Source organism: Cydia splendana, chromosome 2 (assembly GCF_910591565.1).
Source record: "Cydia splendana chromosome 2, ilCydSple1.2, whole genome shotgun sequence".
Classification (NCBI taxonomy): domain Eukaryota; kingdom Metazoa; phylum Arthropoda; class Insecta; order Lepidoptera; family Tortricidae; genus Cydia; species Cydia splendana.
In genome coordinates this window covers 22,732,132-22,748,678 of record NC_085961.1, presented here as the reverse complement: position 1 = coordinate 22,748,678, position 16,547 = coordinate 22,732,132, and the positions used below count along the sequence as shown (strand labels likewise).

At 35.8% G+C, this 16,547-nt stretch overlaps 1 protein-coding gene across 1 annotated transcript; it reads left to right on the top strand.

Annotated features, from left to right (window-relative positions):
* Window positions 1–14,106: 14,106 nt before the first annotated feature.
* Window positions 14,107–16,514, top strand: LOC134806032 (E3 ubiquitin-protein ligase RNF181-like). The gene is made up of 3 exons (XM_063779241.1): window positions 14,107–14,393; window positions 15,130–15,304; window positions 16,290–16,514. Exons 1-3 carry the CDS (start codon window positions 14,260–14,262, stop codon window positions 16,422–16,424), a joined length of 444 nt encoding a protein of 147 aa, XP_063635311.1. The 5' UTR covers window positions 14,107–14,259; the 3' UTR covers window positions 16,425–16,514.
* The last annotated feature ends 33 nt before the right edge of the window (window positions 16,515–16,547 follow it).

Below are 16,547 nucleotides of genomic sequence, written 5' to 3'. Positions count from 1 at the left end.
TAATAAGAAAGGGGAACTATATGTATTAAATATTGCAGTTCCCGTAATATTTGTTGTGAGAGTGCACTGGTAAAATTTGATTCATTGTGATAATTATTGTTCTGATTAAAGAATAAAAAACGCCCGTTTTCGCCTGTGCACAGCTAAGGGTGGTATTCCACCTGTCCAATTTCTTTATCTAATGTGTATTTGCATCCATGGTACAAAAATGTATGTCTGATGCAACAAAGCGCCCAAAAATTGTATATAACACGCTCTTATCCTCTTAAGGCTATAAAAGGCTTTACATTTCATTGACATATGTAGTTAATTAGAATGCCATAGGTCCTGCCTAGACCATTCTGCATATCCGGACTGTAGACACTTACTCGTACCTATATTATTGCGCGCTCCGGGATATAGTATTAGGTAATTCCTAGCATGTGTCGACTGCCTGATTGTAGTGATTGTTCTGTATTGATACATGTATCGTTTATCCGCCAAAACGATGTGGAGTGGAGCAATATTGCAGTGACCAGCATTCGCAGCAGTAGGTACCTAAATTGCTTTAGTGTTCTTGATGCCATCAATGACAAAGGTTGCCTACACTAGCGTAATCTCCGTTGCCCGTGTAATCTTACCACATTACCATAATGTTAAGCTAAAATGTAAAGTTTCTTTGTTTTTATTTGTTTCAAATAAGTATGTTATAGGTAAAAAAAATTAAGTAAAGCCCCTCTTTCATTAGGCCAATCAAATTAGAGTTCACAACGTTCGTTTCTTAAACTCACACTCGTATTTCACATGCCTTTCATTATTTAACGTCAGTCATTATGTAAAGTCACAGATTAAATTACTATTACAAAGTTTGCTTAATCTTTTCCACTAATAATTTAAATTACTTGTTATTATTAGACATAAATTGATTAAAAAGTATAACATGTAGTAAAGGCGTGTTTGTACTTACAATGGGGGCTTAACTTCAGTTTTTTTTATCAGTATTATCGTTTTTTAACTTGTAGTGTTTAAATGTTGACCCGGCGAGTCATTAATTCTTATATTGTGTAAGTACATATTTTATTTAATTGTAAGTTAGCTAGAGTTAGACCAGGAGAAGTCTGCAAAGATTTTGACAGCACACGCAGTGCCAGTGTTATTTATACGTTATACGTCATAATTTCATAGAAGTTCGACGTTTACAATAACACCTGCACTGCGTGTGCTGCTGTCAAAATCTCTGCAGACTTTTCTTAGTCTAACTCTAGACTGTTTAATATTATAAGGGCCACTTGTACCATGACACTAACCCGGAGTTAACCGGTTAAACCTGGAGTTACCATGGTTTCCAGTACAATTTGACAGTGGGTTAACGTCTTAACCGCTTAACCTCGGGTTAGTGGGATGGTGCAAGTGGCCCTTAATAACACTTAAATAATATTATGTAATTGTAGGTATTTTTAGGCCGTAAATACAAATTTAATGCTTATTAATTAAATATATATAGTCTCCGTTAAAAATATACGTACAGTCGCCATCAAATATATCCGAACGGCCGACTTGCTCAAAAATATCTGAACACGCACTCTAGCGCCTTGACAATAGAGGCGTGTTCAGATATTTGTGAGCACCTCGTACGCTCCGATATATCTGATGGCGACTGTACAGTCGCCATCTAACGCCTTGACAATAGAGACGTGTTCAGATATTTGTGAGCGCCTTATCCACCCCGATATATCTGATGGCGACTGTACAGTGCATGATGCTAAAATATACCTGAACACGATATTGATTACCTTGAATATTTGCTCTGTAGACAGTTTTGTGCGTAGTGCGGGAAATAACAGCGCACGTTATGACTCAAATTTACATGTATTTTTTTATACAGGTGGTGTTTCCATTCATATATAAAGTCATTTTTTAATTTTTTAACTAGCAATCTTCAGGCCTTTCTCAAACAAATGTAATCGATGCGAATCCAGAATTTTTGACTTTCGCTCGATAGAAAAAAAAAACATGAACATAGGTCTAAAATGCACTTTAAAATGTTTTAACCAATTATGCACAAAAGCTAAAAATATGAAAATTGCTTCTAAAAATCGGCAATATCACGTCTTAGGTATCGAATATTTATTTTATTTTATTTAAACGTACAAAAACATTAAATTAAAAAACATGATATCCGCGCTCCTCTGGGCCTTAAAAAGTTCTGCCAGTGCATGAATATATATTTTTTTTATTATGGATAATTAATTGTATCTCGACAAAGTATGAGGGCCAAAATGCTAAAATGTTGAATTGTGTAAAATAGTGTTAAAATGAATGTTATATTTTTGCCTCTTGTGTAACTGACTGGATATATTTAAGATAAGATATTTTGATTCCTGATGTTTGTCTGTACCTACCTAAATACTACATTTACTTTCATTACATGTATATTTTATAAAAATATTTTTATTTACCGCCAGGGATACCTAACGAATCGGGAGCATGATTTTAATTATAAAATTAATTCGGCGAATAAACAATTTATGTCCTTTTGCTATGAATGCTATGATACAGGCAGCTGCAATGCAATAATATAGTATCGGTTAGACAACCAGTAACTTTTTAATGAGATTAATCGGGTTGTGAAGTCTCCACAATAAGCTAAGGTGGGGAAAACGTTTTTCGTCGTCGGGAAAATATACGACCACAAAATAAATGTAAATATTTAAATATATTGATAGCTTTTAAAATAACATTTATAGGTATTTAAATTAGTTATAATAAAATGGCACCAAGTAGTGCTATAAATTACATTATGACTAGCTTAATGTTATAATGTAGTTAGTTAAAACCCTTTCCGTCCACCATAGACTGGGCGCAGTATTTCGGAAATTGTAACACTTTTAGTAAGAAATCCGTCAGCCCCTGAAACAAAAAATTCCTTTATCAGCAAAAACACACTCGAGTGACCATAGGTCAGGGTGGCCACTTTCTGGAAAACCGGGAAAAGTCAGGGAATTTCGCTAGTCATGGAAAAGTCAGGGAATTGTCAGGGAAATTTAATGGAGGTCGGGGAATAAAAATTGTCTCTGTATGTACATAATAAAATAAAAATAAATATATTAATTTTACCATCTGCAAATCTCCTATCTTCTTCCTGGCGTTATCCCGGCATTTTGCCACGGCTCATGGGAGCCTGGGCACAGAATAAGTAATAGGCGGGGGTCCGCTTGACAACTAATCCCATGATTTGACGTAGGCACTAGTTTTTACGAAAGCGACTGCCATCTGACCTTCCAACCCAGAGGGGAAACTAGGCCTTGATGGGATTAGTCCGGTTTCCTCACGATGTTTTCCTTCACCGAAAAGCAACTGGTAAATATCAAATGATATTTCGTAGGTACATAAGTTCCGAAAAACTCATTGGTACGAGCCGGGGGTTTGAACCCGCGACCTCCGGATTGAAAGTCGCACGCTCTTACCGCTAGGCCACCATCGCTTCATTATATATCTATAATCTATGTATAATCTGCAAACATTATATATCTACTGTAATTAGTCTAACGCATTCACTGCCAGGGGGCGTGGCCTAGGAACAAACTTGTATGACAGTGGACGCACATTTGCGTCGGGGGCAGTGAATGTGCTAACCTGTTCACTTTAAAAAACCGCAAACGATGTACAGATTAGCCGTTTGGCACACGCATACTAGAGGTCAAAACAAAATTTTTGACCCGCAGTTCCTAAAAATATTTCCCGTAGGAGGGGAGTGCTGAGTCATTGTTTTTTAGGGTTCCGTACCCAAAGGGTAAAACGGGACCCTATTACTAAGACTTCGCTGTCCGTCCGTCCGTCCGTCCGTCCGTCTGTCACCAGGCTGTATCTCACGAACCGTGATAGCTAGACAGTTGAAATTTTCACAGATGATGTATTTCTGTTGCCGCTATAACAACAAATACTAAAAACAGAATAAAATAAAGATTTAAATGGGGCTCCCATACAACAAACGTGATTTTTGACCAAAGTTAAGCAACGTCGGGAGTGGTCAGTACTTGGATGGGTGACCGTTTCTTTTTTGCTTTTTTTTCGTTTTTTTTTTTGCTTTTTTTTCGTTTTTTTTTTGCATTATGGTACGGAACCCTTCGTGCGCGAGTCCGACTCGCACTTGCCCGGTTTTTTTGTATGGGAAAGATTTTTTTTTTCAGAAAAGCTTTTTGAGGCGATTCTAAAACTATACCACATCATTACATTTCAGCCATTTTTTTTAATTAAAACAAAAATAATTTTCAAAACATACCAAGTTTGGGCTTCTCCAGATACGATATGGCTGATTTTTTTTGTACAATATACCTCAAATGATACGTGATATCCTCATATCTAACCCTAATAAAGCAATTTTGAAAATAATTTCATTTAGTATTTTTTTTTTAATTTTTCAATCATACTAAGTGATACAGCCGGCCTAGCCAAGGTTACAATCGCTATCGCTTCGACAACGAAAAGCATTATGTCTCTCTATCATTCTTCCATATTAGCGTGACAGTGACAATTGCGTTTCGATCGCTACGGAGCGTAAGCGATTGGCATCTTGGCTACGCGGCCAGTCCTACTTCAGTATCTATTCTACGAGACTTAATGGAACTGTACTGCAGATACGGTGCCTATTAATCATAAAATGATACGTAATATCCATATATCCAACGGGGTATACCTCTTTAACCCTACCATACACGATTGGTTTCTAAAAATTTTTTTTTCTCATAAAAAAAAAAACAATGACTCAGCACTCCCCTCCTATGGAATTTTTTTTAGGAACTGCGGGTCAAAAATTTTATTTTGATCTCTAGTATAATAAATAATAATAAATAAATAATCGATTTGCGGTTTTCTACGAAATTGGGGTCGTACGTCTGCCGCTAAATAGGTTAATAATAGGTAACGCTATATCCTACCACGGCGGTATATACAAAATAAATATTGAAAAAAAAATGATCCACGCGGCTCGTAAAGTGAGCATTACGAGCCGCGTGGATCATTTTTTTTTGTACACGGAGGAGCTACACAAAAAGATAGAAAATTTAAGTCCAGGGGGCCGATTTTTGAAATTCGACCACTCGATTTCGTGTATTTCGTTAAATGATATCTCCACTACTAGGCGTTTAAATTCTACTAATAGAATTGAAATCGAGTGGTCAATACCACTAGATTCCCAATTTCTATCGCTCGCATCTCGTAGATGATGAAAATATTTTGAATTAGTCGCTTTTTTCAAATTTAATTTCCAAAATATCGATCCTAGAAGAAAAATTGTGAGGACCAAATTTGTAGAGAATCAAATTTCCTACAATTTTTGTCCTCACGGTTTACTGTAAAATCAAAAATGGCCGAGTTATTCAAGAAAAACCGTTTTTCGAATATACACAGGAGCCTGATTCAGTCTACTTTTTGAATTTACACTCCCAGTGACCACCCCGACGGACCTACGAAAAAAAAATCCAAGAACTGATTATTCACGGATAGGGTCGGTTTTTTGGATATAATGACTGGACTAATTCAGATTCTGCAAAAACTCAAAAATGTATTCCAATTACATATTTTATATTTATTACATTTAAGATTATGGTCAGGGAAAAACTTGAAAAAACGCCTGGAAAACCGGGAAAAGTCAGGGAATTTTGGTTATAGTAAAGAGTGGTCACCCTGCATAGGTAGACCTTAACCCGTTGCAATACGGTTCCCGAGTAGTCAAAAAACTTGAATTTTGTGGGTACACACAGAAGCTGTGTTGTTGTCATATTTTTTATTACGACACTATCTATTTTAGCTGAGTATCTGGATTAGGTTCTTCTTCTTCCTCGTTCCCTCAATGCTGAGGATCGCGACCACATGCAACATGTCTCCATTGATTGCGGTCATAAGCCAAGTGGACTGCACGGTGCAGGCTGCCGCCACTCGCCTTCTTCATGGCGTCAGACCATCTCTTACGAGCCCCACCCTGAGCGCGTTTGCCATTCATTCGCCCTAAGATTAGGTTCTACATAGCGTTAAGCAGAGGGAAAAAGAGTCATATAAAATTGGACTATGGTTACGGGTTTGGAAGAGTATGGTAAAACAATGATGTCGGATATGGGAATCATCACTACCAGTCTTTATTATTTGGTGTTAAACAAAAACCAATTATAATTAACCCTTTTCCTGGCATAGCACCACCATAGTACGATTTATCGACCACATACGCGCCAAAAGAATTTCTAATTTAGCATTTTGATGTAAGTAAGTCATTTAAGGTTCAAATTAGATTGCAATTTCGAGAAATGTGACTTGTTGATGCGGCCTGGAAAAGGATTAAACGAAGTCATCAACAATAGCATTGAAGTAACTCCTGATTCTGATTGTAATGTTTAGTCTAATTGTAAGTAGAGTTTGTGCGGAAAGAGAAGAGTCGTGAAATGTAGGTATGGGGCCCAATACATTCCACGACTCTTCTCTTTCCGAACAGACTCTAATAATGTACGTACCGATAAAGGTTCTATGCAAACTGTGAAGGGGATCAGGAGGATGTAAAACCCGGCGGCGATGCCCGCGATCCAGAATCCTATGAAGATGAGGATCAACAGCCAAATGATGGAGAATAATACGTTTCCCATTATCTGAAAATAAACAATGTTTAATTTTAATTACGGGTATCACATATTTTTGTCGCTCAAAATACCAATAAATTTCAAATCGATAGCGTAAGGTTAGGTTCACACGGCGTTAATTTTTCCCGTAGGTATAGGTACCGCATACGGGTTTTTATCATTATATTAGAATAATCCCCCTGCGTACTTAGCTAGCGTGTTCCCTTGAATTTACATGATTTTACTTCTCAAGTCATACATTTACCTAATCACAATCACGTTTTTTGTGGCCATTTAATCGGTTTATACGAAAAATTGTGACTGACATAATCTAGACCGTGTTAAAAGATTAGAGGATTGAGTAACGGGCGTAGACTCTGATAAAATTAGATATTCAAATAGGTTATCAGGGACCGGATATACATACACATACTACATGCCTGAATTGCCCAATAAAAATAAAGGCAATTCCACTGATCCGCCTTATATCACAAACCAATATTAGGTACCTACTATATCTTAAACACCTCTTTACCTACCCAGTAAGGTACTTCTTTAAATTCCGGAGATCTTAAGAGCCCATCAACGTGCACACTAGAGCCACAGCTAAATAATCATGATTATTTAAATTTAACGAAAGATATTGAAAAAAGGAGGCCGCTACGTACTGTATTGTGTATTTAAGCTGCTACACAGCTGTAGGTACCTGCTACCTACCGTACCTTTACCTAAAATCTAACAGCAATAATGACTTTGTACGGGGGTAAACAGACTGTATTAGGTATTTACTTTTTAAGTGTGATGAAAAAATGATATTTCCATTCCATTACATGATCGTCCTACTTGCGTTAAAACATGTTTAACACGTTCGCTAAAAATAACATAAAAGTGGGCTGGTAACAACACATTCCAGGATAGATTCGGCATTATCTTATCGCGTGATATTTACATTTTTACTAACCTCCGATTATACGCCGGGCAACGGTAGATTACCAGCGCTACATATTTGTTATCCTACCAAAAATACACAAAAATGTATTTTTTCTCTAAATCAATAAGCTATAGTTCGTTTTTTTAGCATCAGAAATAAGGTAAACAATCTTGATGTGTCTTTTAATTGAAAAACACATTTTAAAAATAAGTCACGGCAAATATGTAACAATTATGAATCTAATACGATCATTTATATTCTTCTGCTTTCATAAGTAATACTTAGTTATTGATTTTTAAAAAGCGTTTTTCAATTAAAAGACATGTCAAGATCGCTTACCTTCTTTCAAATTCTTTCTAATGCTAAAAAAACGAACTATAGGTATGTACCTAAAATGATGATACAATTATACCTAACAAATACTACCTAATTGAATCCACATTCCCAACAAACCCTGTATGTGTTGCACGTCACTCGAAAAAGCAGTCATACTAATGATTCAGGTTGTTATTACTCATAATTGTTTTATGTAACTGGTACACATAAGCGCAGAATCGAGTTGATTTTTGCATGCCAGACATGCAGTGTAGCAATAGATTCTAAATAGCTCCTAGTTGTTTACGTAGCAGTTCTAGACGTAACCACAGAATAAATAATAGTACTAGGTAGGTACAGAAGACTCACTCTCTAACAAAACGCGTCTGTTACGATCAGGACAGATATGGCCGCTAGGTGGCGACAGCGCCACTCGCGGCTTATGGCTTTCCCCAAAATTGGTGTGGAACGGATGTACTTTTAGCTACCTGTAGCAAAGCGACGAAATCGCTGAGTAAGCCACGCCTGACGTAACAATAAGTATAGGTACGGTTACCAAAATGCAACCCTGACCTGAGCCATGTCACGGAGCTGCGCCAAATTATCAATACCATAGTGACCATAGTAAAAGATTTCCTTACAATCTAGCAATTAAGTAAATGTTTAAAACTGCTGGAAGGTCAGATGGCAGTCGCTTTCGTAAAAACTGGTGCCTACATCCAATAATGGGATTAGTAGATGTCAAGCGGACCGCAGGCTCCAATAAGCCGTGGCAAATGCCGGGATAACGCGAGGAAGAAGATTAATCTGTGCTACTAATTGAGTTCATCCGTAATTCCGCACACTTCTGTAGCAAAGCAGACTCTAATTCTATTAATATTTGTGAAATAGGTGTTTATGATTTTAGTTTACTCCAGCGGCGACTCTTCCTTTTAACAAGTACATCTATTGACGTAAGCACAATTTTAACATAAAAAACAAACATCTTTTAATGGAATGCTAGCTAGAAGTACCTACGTTAGCGAAGCGCGATGTTAATATGCCCCATGGTCGAGCGTGATCTACCTATCCAAGTAAGGTATACAGGCGTTATACAGGTTGTTTTTTTTTGGGAACGCTATTTTAAATCCAGCCGTTAACAAATTATATATTCACCTCGACTGTAATATAATTAACAAATTATAATCCAAAGTTCAACGAACGGATTAGTAAAATCGATTTATATGTGGTAATTTTTAGTCTAGACTAGACTACTCTAGAGGACTGCAGATGCAGAGGCAAATTTGACGCGTTCTTTTATCAACTTTCCAGTTATTATAGATGGCGATGAATCAGAATAAAATATTTATCTTTGATAAGATAGTGCAAACAAAATGTTCCAGAATTGTGAATAATAACTTGATACAACTAATAAATACCGAATACCTACGTTACGTTCGCAATCTGAGCCAACGCGCGGGAAACCTAGAACACCGCTTCGTAAATATGAATGAGCCCACGCGCATAGATGCGCCATGCACCCGCTTCGGCTATCTCTATCTATACATATAAAATACATATAGCGTTAAACACGGGGTCATTGAATAGATCCATGGCTGCTCCACCATAGGTGCCAAGTGGGTACTGCATCGGAAATGCAGCGCGCTTCGTATAACGGTTGTTACTATTTAGAAGAGCGTGGGAGATAAACCCGTCATCTATTCTATAAGTAGGAAGTTTGTATTTGACTACAACTACATTGTTGATTTGAGTAGTTTTAGTGTGCCACTTCCTTTTCTAGTAGGTAGATTATATTAGGTATGTGTAGGCTTCATAATGAATGTAGAATAGATGAAGTCATCGTTAGACACACTGTGACAGATCAGGCAGAGAGGTAATTAAAATTACTGTAGCGACATGCACTTGTTAAGGTCACGATTAACGACCGATAAAAATATTTTTAGACACTGATTATTATCAATTCGGCGACAAAGTTGTTTTTCGGTGACCAGAATAAATACCATCATAGAACCTCAACAGTGAAGAATCATGTTTTAAATCATTGGCAAATATTTCACAACATTTTTGCAAATATTTTCTATCACAGAGGAATGCAGTAGTGAAACAAATAAAAAAAAATGTTCCTATTAACGTTTAAGTTCTGCCAGTGCAACATTAATATTAACTCAAAAAAATAGGATGATAAAGTTTACAAAGTCTTGTCATGATATCAGTGTGATAAATATGATAATAAACGTAATATAAATGTGACGTAGGTAAGCAAATATCTTAACGCTATTTCTATAGATATTTTGTCACAAGATTTAAATAGGTAGGCAACACACGTAAGTACACTACAACGACTCACCGGTGTAGAAGGTGCTAGTAGTGTCACAGAACGTAGCGAACAACCGGTCAAGCCACGGGCCGCAGTAAGACTGCCGACAACGTAATAATAATAACACTTCTTGTTTCTTTCATAAATACCATACCCTTATCTGGTGACGGTACGTTAGTGCTCCGTGTAACTGTTTACTACGGTTGTAGTTACGTTTAGGTAGGTTGGTTCATGGTAGGTATAATGAATACAATACAACCAACACTCCTTACTTAAATGTTATATGCTGATATAATGTGGCATATTACTTATCAGTTATGATTCATGAAAAGTAAAAAGTACGTGATAAAATTAAGATGTTGGTAACAAAGTAAATCTGTATTTATAATGTTTAATTTCTTTTACAGTTAAAAGGTTCGTTGGTTGATAATTGGTACCTATATTAAATTTCAAGTCACTGAAATTCCTGAAGGCCCTGAATCTGCGGTCATAATACGTTTATTCTTGTTTCTATAGTTAGGTGTGTAAAGGTGTGAAAATAGTAATGTCTGTGCAGTTGTAGTCTGATATAAATCTAACTTTCATCAGAGACAAATAAATAATAAAGACTGACAATCTCCATACAAAGCCATACCTGGTCTACTTTTATCATTGTTATAGATAGATGGCGCCACTCAGCGAGGTAATAAGTACAGTCCGCAGCAGAAGTTGCTAAGCGGGCGAGGTGTCCAAAATTACCTTGACACGCTCTTATTTCCTTAACAATAAAGTAACGTCAAGATCATTTTGAACACCTCGCCCGCTTAGCAACTTCTGCTGCTGACTGTACCCCGGATCGATTTTAGATATCTGATTTGATCAAAGTAGGCTTTATAGCTTATAGCATCCTTTATAGCTTAATACAGACGGGTTACCCAATGGTTAATGATTATTTATCGAGCCTTCCTCTTTACAGCACCGTCATCGCCATGTAGTAGACGCACAGAGTCAGTGAGTTGTTAATCTATTTTACACAATAGGGATGACCGGTCGAAGAATTTTACAGATGGCGCCAGCATAGGTTATACCCCATGAGTCTGGCTACTGAAATATTACACAAATGTTTGGCGGGAAATTCAAAAAATCTGGGGTTGGTCACACTTTGTGTAGTAGGAATTATAGTTTTGATACCAGAAAAAAATTTTGATTTTCTGTGGACACGTAAGGTACCTAAGGATATAAGTTAAATATACGTTGACGTGCACTCAAAGTCAGCTCAGATAATTTCTACCACTATGTAAAGTACAGTCAACGATAAACACGTATGTTAACACTTTCTCACCATATACTATTGTAACAAGGCGAAAAATGAAATGTAGTGTAAATACGACCTAGCTCGATAATACCATAATATGTGACGTTCCACGGGAAAAGGTACCTTATGAGGGTTTCTAGTTTCGGAGATATTAAATGTTTTGTAAAGAGGTGAAAAAAATGCTCAATTTTTTTTATTGTGTGATCTGAAACCTTAATGCGTAACGTTTGTTTACCTGTTTTTATTTTTGTTATAAGTTAGTTATAAGCCTAGTAATGTCGTCTCAGAGTTTAGTAGAAAAGGTACCTTATGGAAAAAAGATTGAAAATTCCCAAAAAAACTAGTCAATACGGGAAAAGAAGTTTGGTAGAGAACTGTATTAGCATTCTGCAAAACTAATTTGATAATTTCAGTTCTGGTTGGGGCGCCTCGCAAATATTATAACCGTACATAGACCGACATCACAAATCCAAGTAGACTGCTATTATACCAAAGTTACTCTCGTCAAGTCTTTCTTAACTAGAATAATCTTCATTTGGTTTGGTCGCATGCAGTAAATCAGCCATTGGTTTGCTGAAAAATGCCAATACCCGACGCATTACCTTATGGAATATCTGAGGTCATTGAACCTCAATGCCGCTTATCTTCAATAGCAACCGAAATATATTATTGATAAGAAATAGACGATTTATACCACCTTAACCCCAAAATATTATTAGTTTATCCTAACTGTTCCATCATCATCATGCCTCATCATGTAACTTGACCACAAGGTACCTTTTCATTACATACAAATTATTGGTCTTTTTTAAGATTATTATGACGAAGAACTAATTAAATTGGGGGCAGTTTAATGTAAATTAATATTTTCTATTCATAAAAGATAACCTATAATATGATTGATATTTTGTAGTGATGTATTATTAGATTTATTTCCATAAGGTACCTTTTCGTAAATGTATGGAGCAAATACTGTTATTGTTATGTAAGTTTAAAGTGGCATAAGGGGTTAAATATAGTATTTAGTTGGGGTTTTAGGATTTATTTCATTTGAATGACAGAATTTCTTTCATATGTGCTCAGAAAAATTGATTGTGTGTCACATTAAAAGTAAAAATATTCAATTTTGTGATTTTATATGAAAAAGTCAGAAAATACATTTTCACCTCTAAATCGGTATTGTTTTTTGCTTAAACTGTCTGTCAGTGTCGTTTTCTAATAGATAAAATTTAAATCTTGAGAGCTCATTGCAATCAATCGTGAAAATGAAATAAAACTTTATTTTCAAGAGATTGGTTAGTATACACATAAATCAGTCGATATCAAAAGTTTCTATTTGCATTACAGAACAAGTCGCAATATTTTTAGGGTTCCGTACCCAAAGGGTAAAACGGGACCCTATTACTAAGACTTCGCTGTCCGTCCGTCCGTCCGTCCGTCCGTCCGTCCGTCTGTCACCAGGCTGTATCTCACGAACCGTGATAGCTAGACAGTTGAAATTTTCACAGATGATGTATTTCTGTTGCCGCTATAACAACAAATACTAAAAACAGAATAAAATAAAGATTTAAATGGGGCTCCCATACAACAAACGTGATTTTTGACCAAAGTTAAGCAACGTCGGGAGTGGTCAGTACTTGGATGGGTGACCGTTTTTTTTTTGCTTTTTTTTTGTTTTTTTTATATGGTACGGAACCCTTCGTGCGCGAGTCCGACTCGCACTTGCCCGATTTTTTTAATCTCAGATATATAAGGCATTATTATTTGTAGTCAACTATGTAACTTACTTCAGGAACATAGTTTTTTAGGCGGCTAAACTTAAAACTTCTTTATCGTAAAGTTGCTCATTTCACAACATTATTTTCAAAAAATCATATCTCTGTAACTACGCAACCTAGAAGGTTGATCTTTTGTGTTATCGATAGCTTATTTATTGTAGATTACTGGGGTATGCATAACTCCATACCCGCCATAAGGTACCTTTGACCGTGGGACGTCACATATTAATCCATCACCAAAAAAATACATAAGTACTATGCCAAATATGATAAATGCTAAGTATCAAAATATTTATAGAGCACCAACCTCCTAATTTGTTTACATTTGTTTAGGAGTTGTAAACATTGCAGTTTTTCGTTATACAACGCTACACGTCGACTTCGCACATTGTCGTAATGATTTACGAGTTAAAATAATAGTTTGCGAACCTCACTCAGTATAGACATTATTCATATTATTCATAAATATAAAATAAACCCCTAATAAACCGCAAACAATTTGAATGAATGACATAGATTGACAACTGATTTTAGCTTTTTTTTTAATCATAGACAATTGGTGATACAACAACGAAATATCTGTCAACAATTTTTGGCTAGCCAGACTTCTATTTATAAATTAAAAGCCGTAACAGACTACCGCACCGCACGGTTTACGGCGGGGAATAAAGAAAATGTGAGACTGCGACAAGGACAAACAATAATAGAGCTTTCTCTGCTACTCCTACTGAAAGATACATAAGACTATCCCGTTCGGTGGTTCCCTCCCCTGTTCATAATGGCCAAATTATTTATTTAGAAGTTGGTAAACATTTATAAAAATTATTAGAACGCAGTCTTATGACATTATGACAATGACATTTTCGCGCTGTCATTCTTTGGGTCGCTGGCAAATGGCAATCAAAAAATCAAAACAAGTAAAACGACGAATCATAAAATTCGTTAAGCAAAAAGTTAGTTACGATTTAAATTAATATTTACTTCCATCACCAAAACGTTTTCATAAATTGTGGCCCTTCATCCAAATTCAGGAAGTAGATATGGCAGGTTACTTCGAAGAAATGGGATGGAGAGAGTTAGGAGAAGGAGAGGAACCAAATCATCTACTGCATATGGCAAGATTCCTCGTAGACTTTGGGCTATATGAGGACAATTTCACTGGAGAGTGGCCGAGGTATATATTATACTAAGTTAGTTTTATCTCCGGACGAGGCGATTGGTAAAGAAGTTGCATGGTGATTGTGGGAAGTCGCTGAATTTTGGGGAAATAACTGGTGTGTATGTTACATTTAAAAAAATGTAACACTACAATACAGCTTCATGCATTCAAGCCTTTAATCACTCTGTAACTGTCCTTAATATCTTCTTACCAACTGCCCCAGTTAAATGATAGACCAGTCCACCAAACCAGTTAAATGCTAATTGAGTCAAATTATTAATAGACACTCTGCTTTTCCTAGAAGTTTCACGGGGGTTAGAGTGCAGTATTGCAGAGCAGATTAAAGTTGATTTGAATATTTTTTATGTACTACTAAGCTTCTTAACCACGGCATTGATGAATGAAACAAAAAAGAGAAAAATGTTTCTTGCCAAAGAGTGCCAATATTGGCTAACCTTGTGTACAAAGTTATAAGTTCCTTTTGCTTATTCATACCTCTTGATTCAGGGTAATTTTTGTTTAATCTGTTTCTAGCAAAACAATAGAAGCAATAATTAAATATACTCAGGCACATCCAATTTGTCAGTAAAAAAAGGTGGCAAATAAAAAAAAATGTTGATGTGAAGGGTTGGGCTCCCATAGAAAGATTTAATTTTGCACCTTTTTCTACTGATAAGTTGGATATGTCTGAGTATATAAAGTTATTTTGCTCTCAAATATAGATATTTATAAATATGTGCAATAATTACAGACTACCTCCACCAGCTGCAAAGGAAGCCGTAGACAACCTGCCAGAAATTACAATTGATGATTCTACCAAGGATTGTCCAATATGTTTAAAGAAGTTTAATCCAGGAGAGAAGGCTAAACAAATGCCATGTAAACATATTTTTCACAGTACCTGCATTCTGACCTGGCTAGCCAAAGTAAGTGAATTCCAATTATACATGTATATGAATGAAGGTAGATGACTGAATAGAATGACTTAGCATAAATAATTTTTAAACTCTCATATGCTGTCTATCACAAGCTGTTAGAACTTAAATTTAAATACAGTGGAACCTGGATAATTGCAATCTCAAGGGACCGGCCATTTTTTGTCAATTAACCAGGTTTTTCATTTAAGCAGGTCGTGTCAATTAACGAGGTTCAAAAAATCATTGTGTCAATTATAGAGTCAATTATAGATTTTCATTAATAGAGGTTGCGTTCTGACAAATTTCTTTTATGGAGGTGCAAATAACCATTGAAAGTAGATTTACACGCTTACGTTCTGGGTTTCTGGTCTATATATAGCTTCTATACTTGCACTTTTACACTACATTAATTACTACTTTATTTTCTTATTAATCATTTGGGTTTAAAAAATTCCCTTGAATTGTAGAAGAAAGTTTTATTGGAATGTAAAAAGCATACTTTGTTTTTGATTTAATAAAAAATATTTCACCTACTACAGGCTGTGATAGATACCCAATAAATAAATTGAATTCTGGATGAAGATATAAATAAAATGATCACTGCTATTAAAATATTGTTTCTGCTGTCTACAACTACATTATTTCAATTACAGAGGTAATAAGTAAGACTCGTTTCAATAATAGAGGTAAAAAGGAGAGCAAAAATAATGGATTTTTTTAGCACAGTGTTAATTATAGAGGTCTTAGTTGCGACGTGGTCAATTACAGAGGCAAAATTACGAAAAGCCCTAAAATCTAAATTGCAATTATAGAGGTTCCAAAATTTCAATTATAGAGGCCCTTTGGTCTCAAGGGACCGGGACCGGACTTTTGGTTGCAATTATTGAGGTTTTCCATTTATCCAGGTGCCAATTAACCAGGTTTCACTGTATCAAGATTAATAGTAATTTTTGACCACAGCAGCAAATATAATTATCTATACTGGTATTTTCAGACAAATTCATGTCCATTTTGCCGATTTGAGCTACCTACAGACCACACAGGATATGAAGCATTCAAAAAGGAAAAAAAGAGAGCAGAGCAGCGTAAAGAAGACCTTGACACTCTTCATAATTCAATGTTTAGTTGATTTCATCCGAAAATAAGAAGCAGGTAACTTGGATAACATGCAAATGAAAACATGTTTTACATTTCTATTTAGCATTGCCTACTGGCTCAATTTTACCATAAGTAAATGATATAAATAATTATA

What these genes read in the sequence shown, in the direction of transcription:
- LOC134806032 (XM_063779241.1), top strand. Translation starts at nt 14,260, where the DNA reads ATGGCAGGTTACTTCGAAGAAATGGGATGGAGAGAGTTAGGAGAAGGA. An exon ending in TTCACTGGAGAGTGGCCGAG is followed by an intron (nt 14,394 to 15,129) that starts GTATATATTATA and finishes CAATAATTACAG; the next exon opens with ACTACCTCCACCAGCTGCAA. An exon ending in TTCTGACCTGGCTAGCCAAA is followed by an intron (nt 15,305 to 16,289) that starts GTAAGTGAATTC and finishes TGGTATTTTCAG; the next exon opens with ACAAATTCATGTCCATTTTG.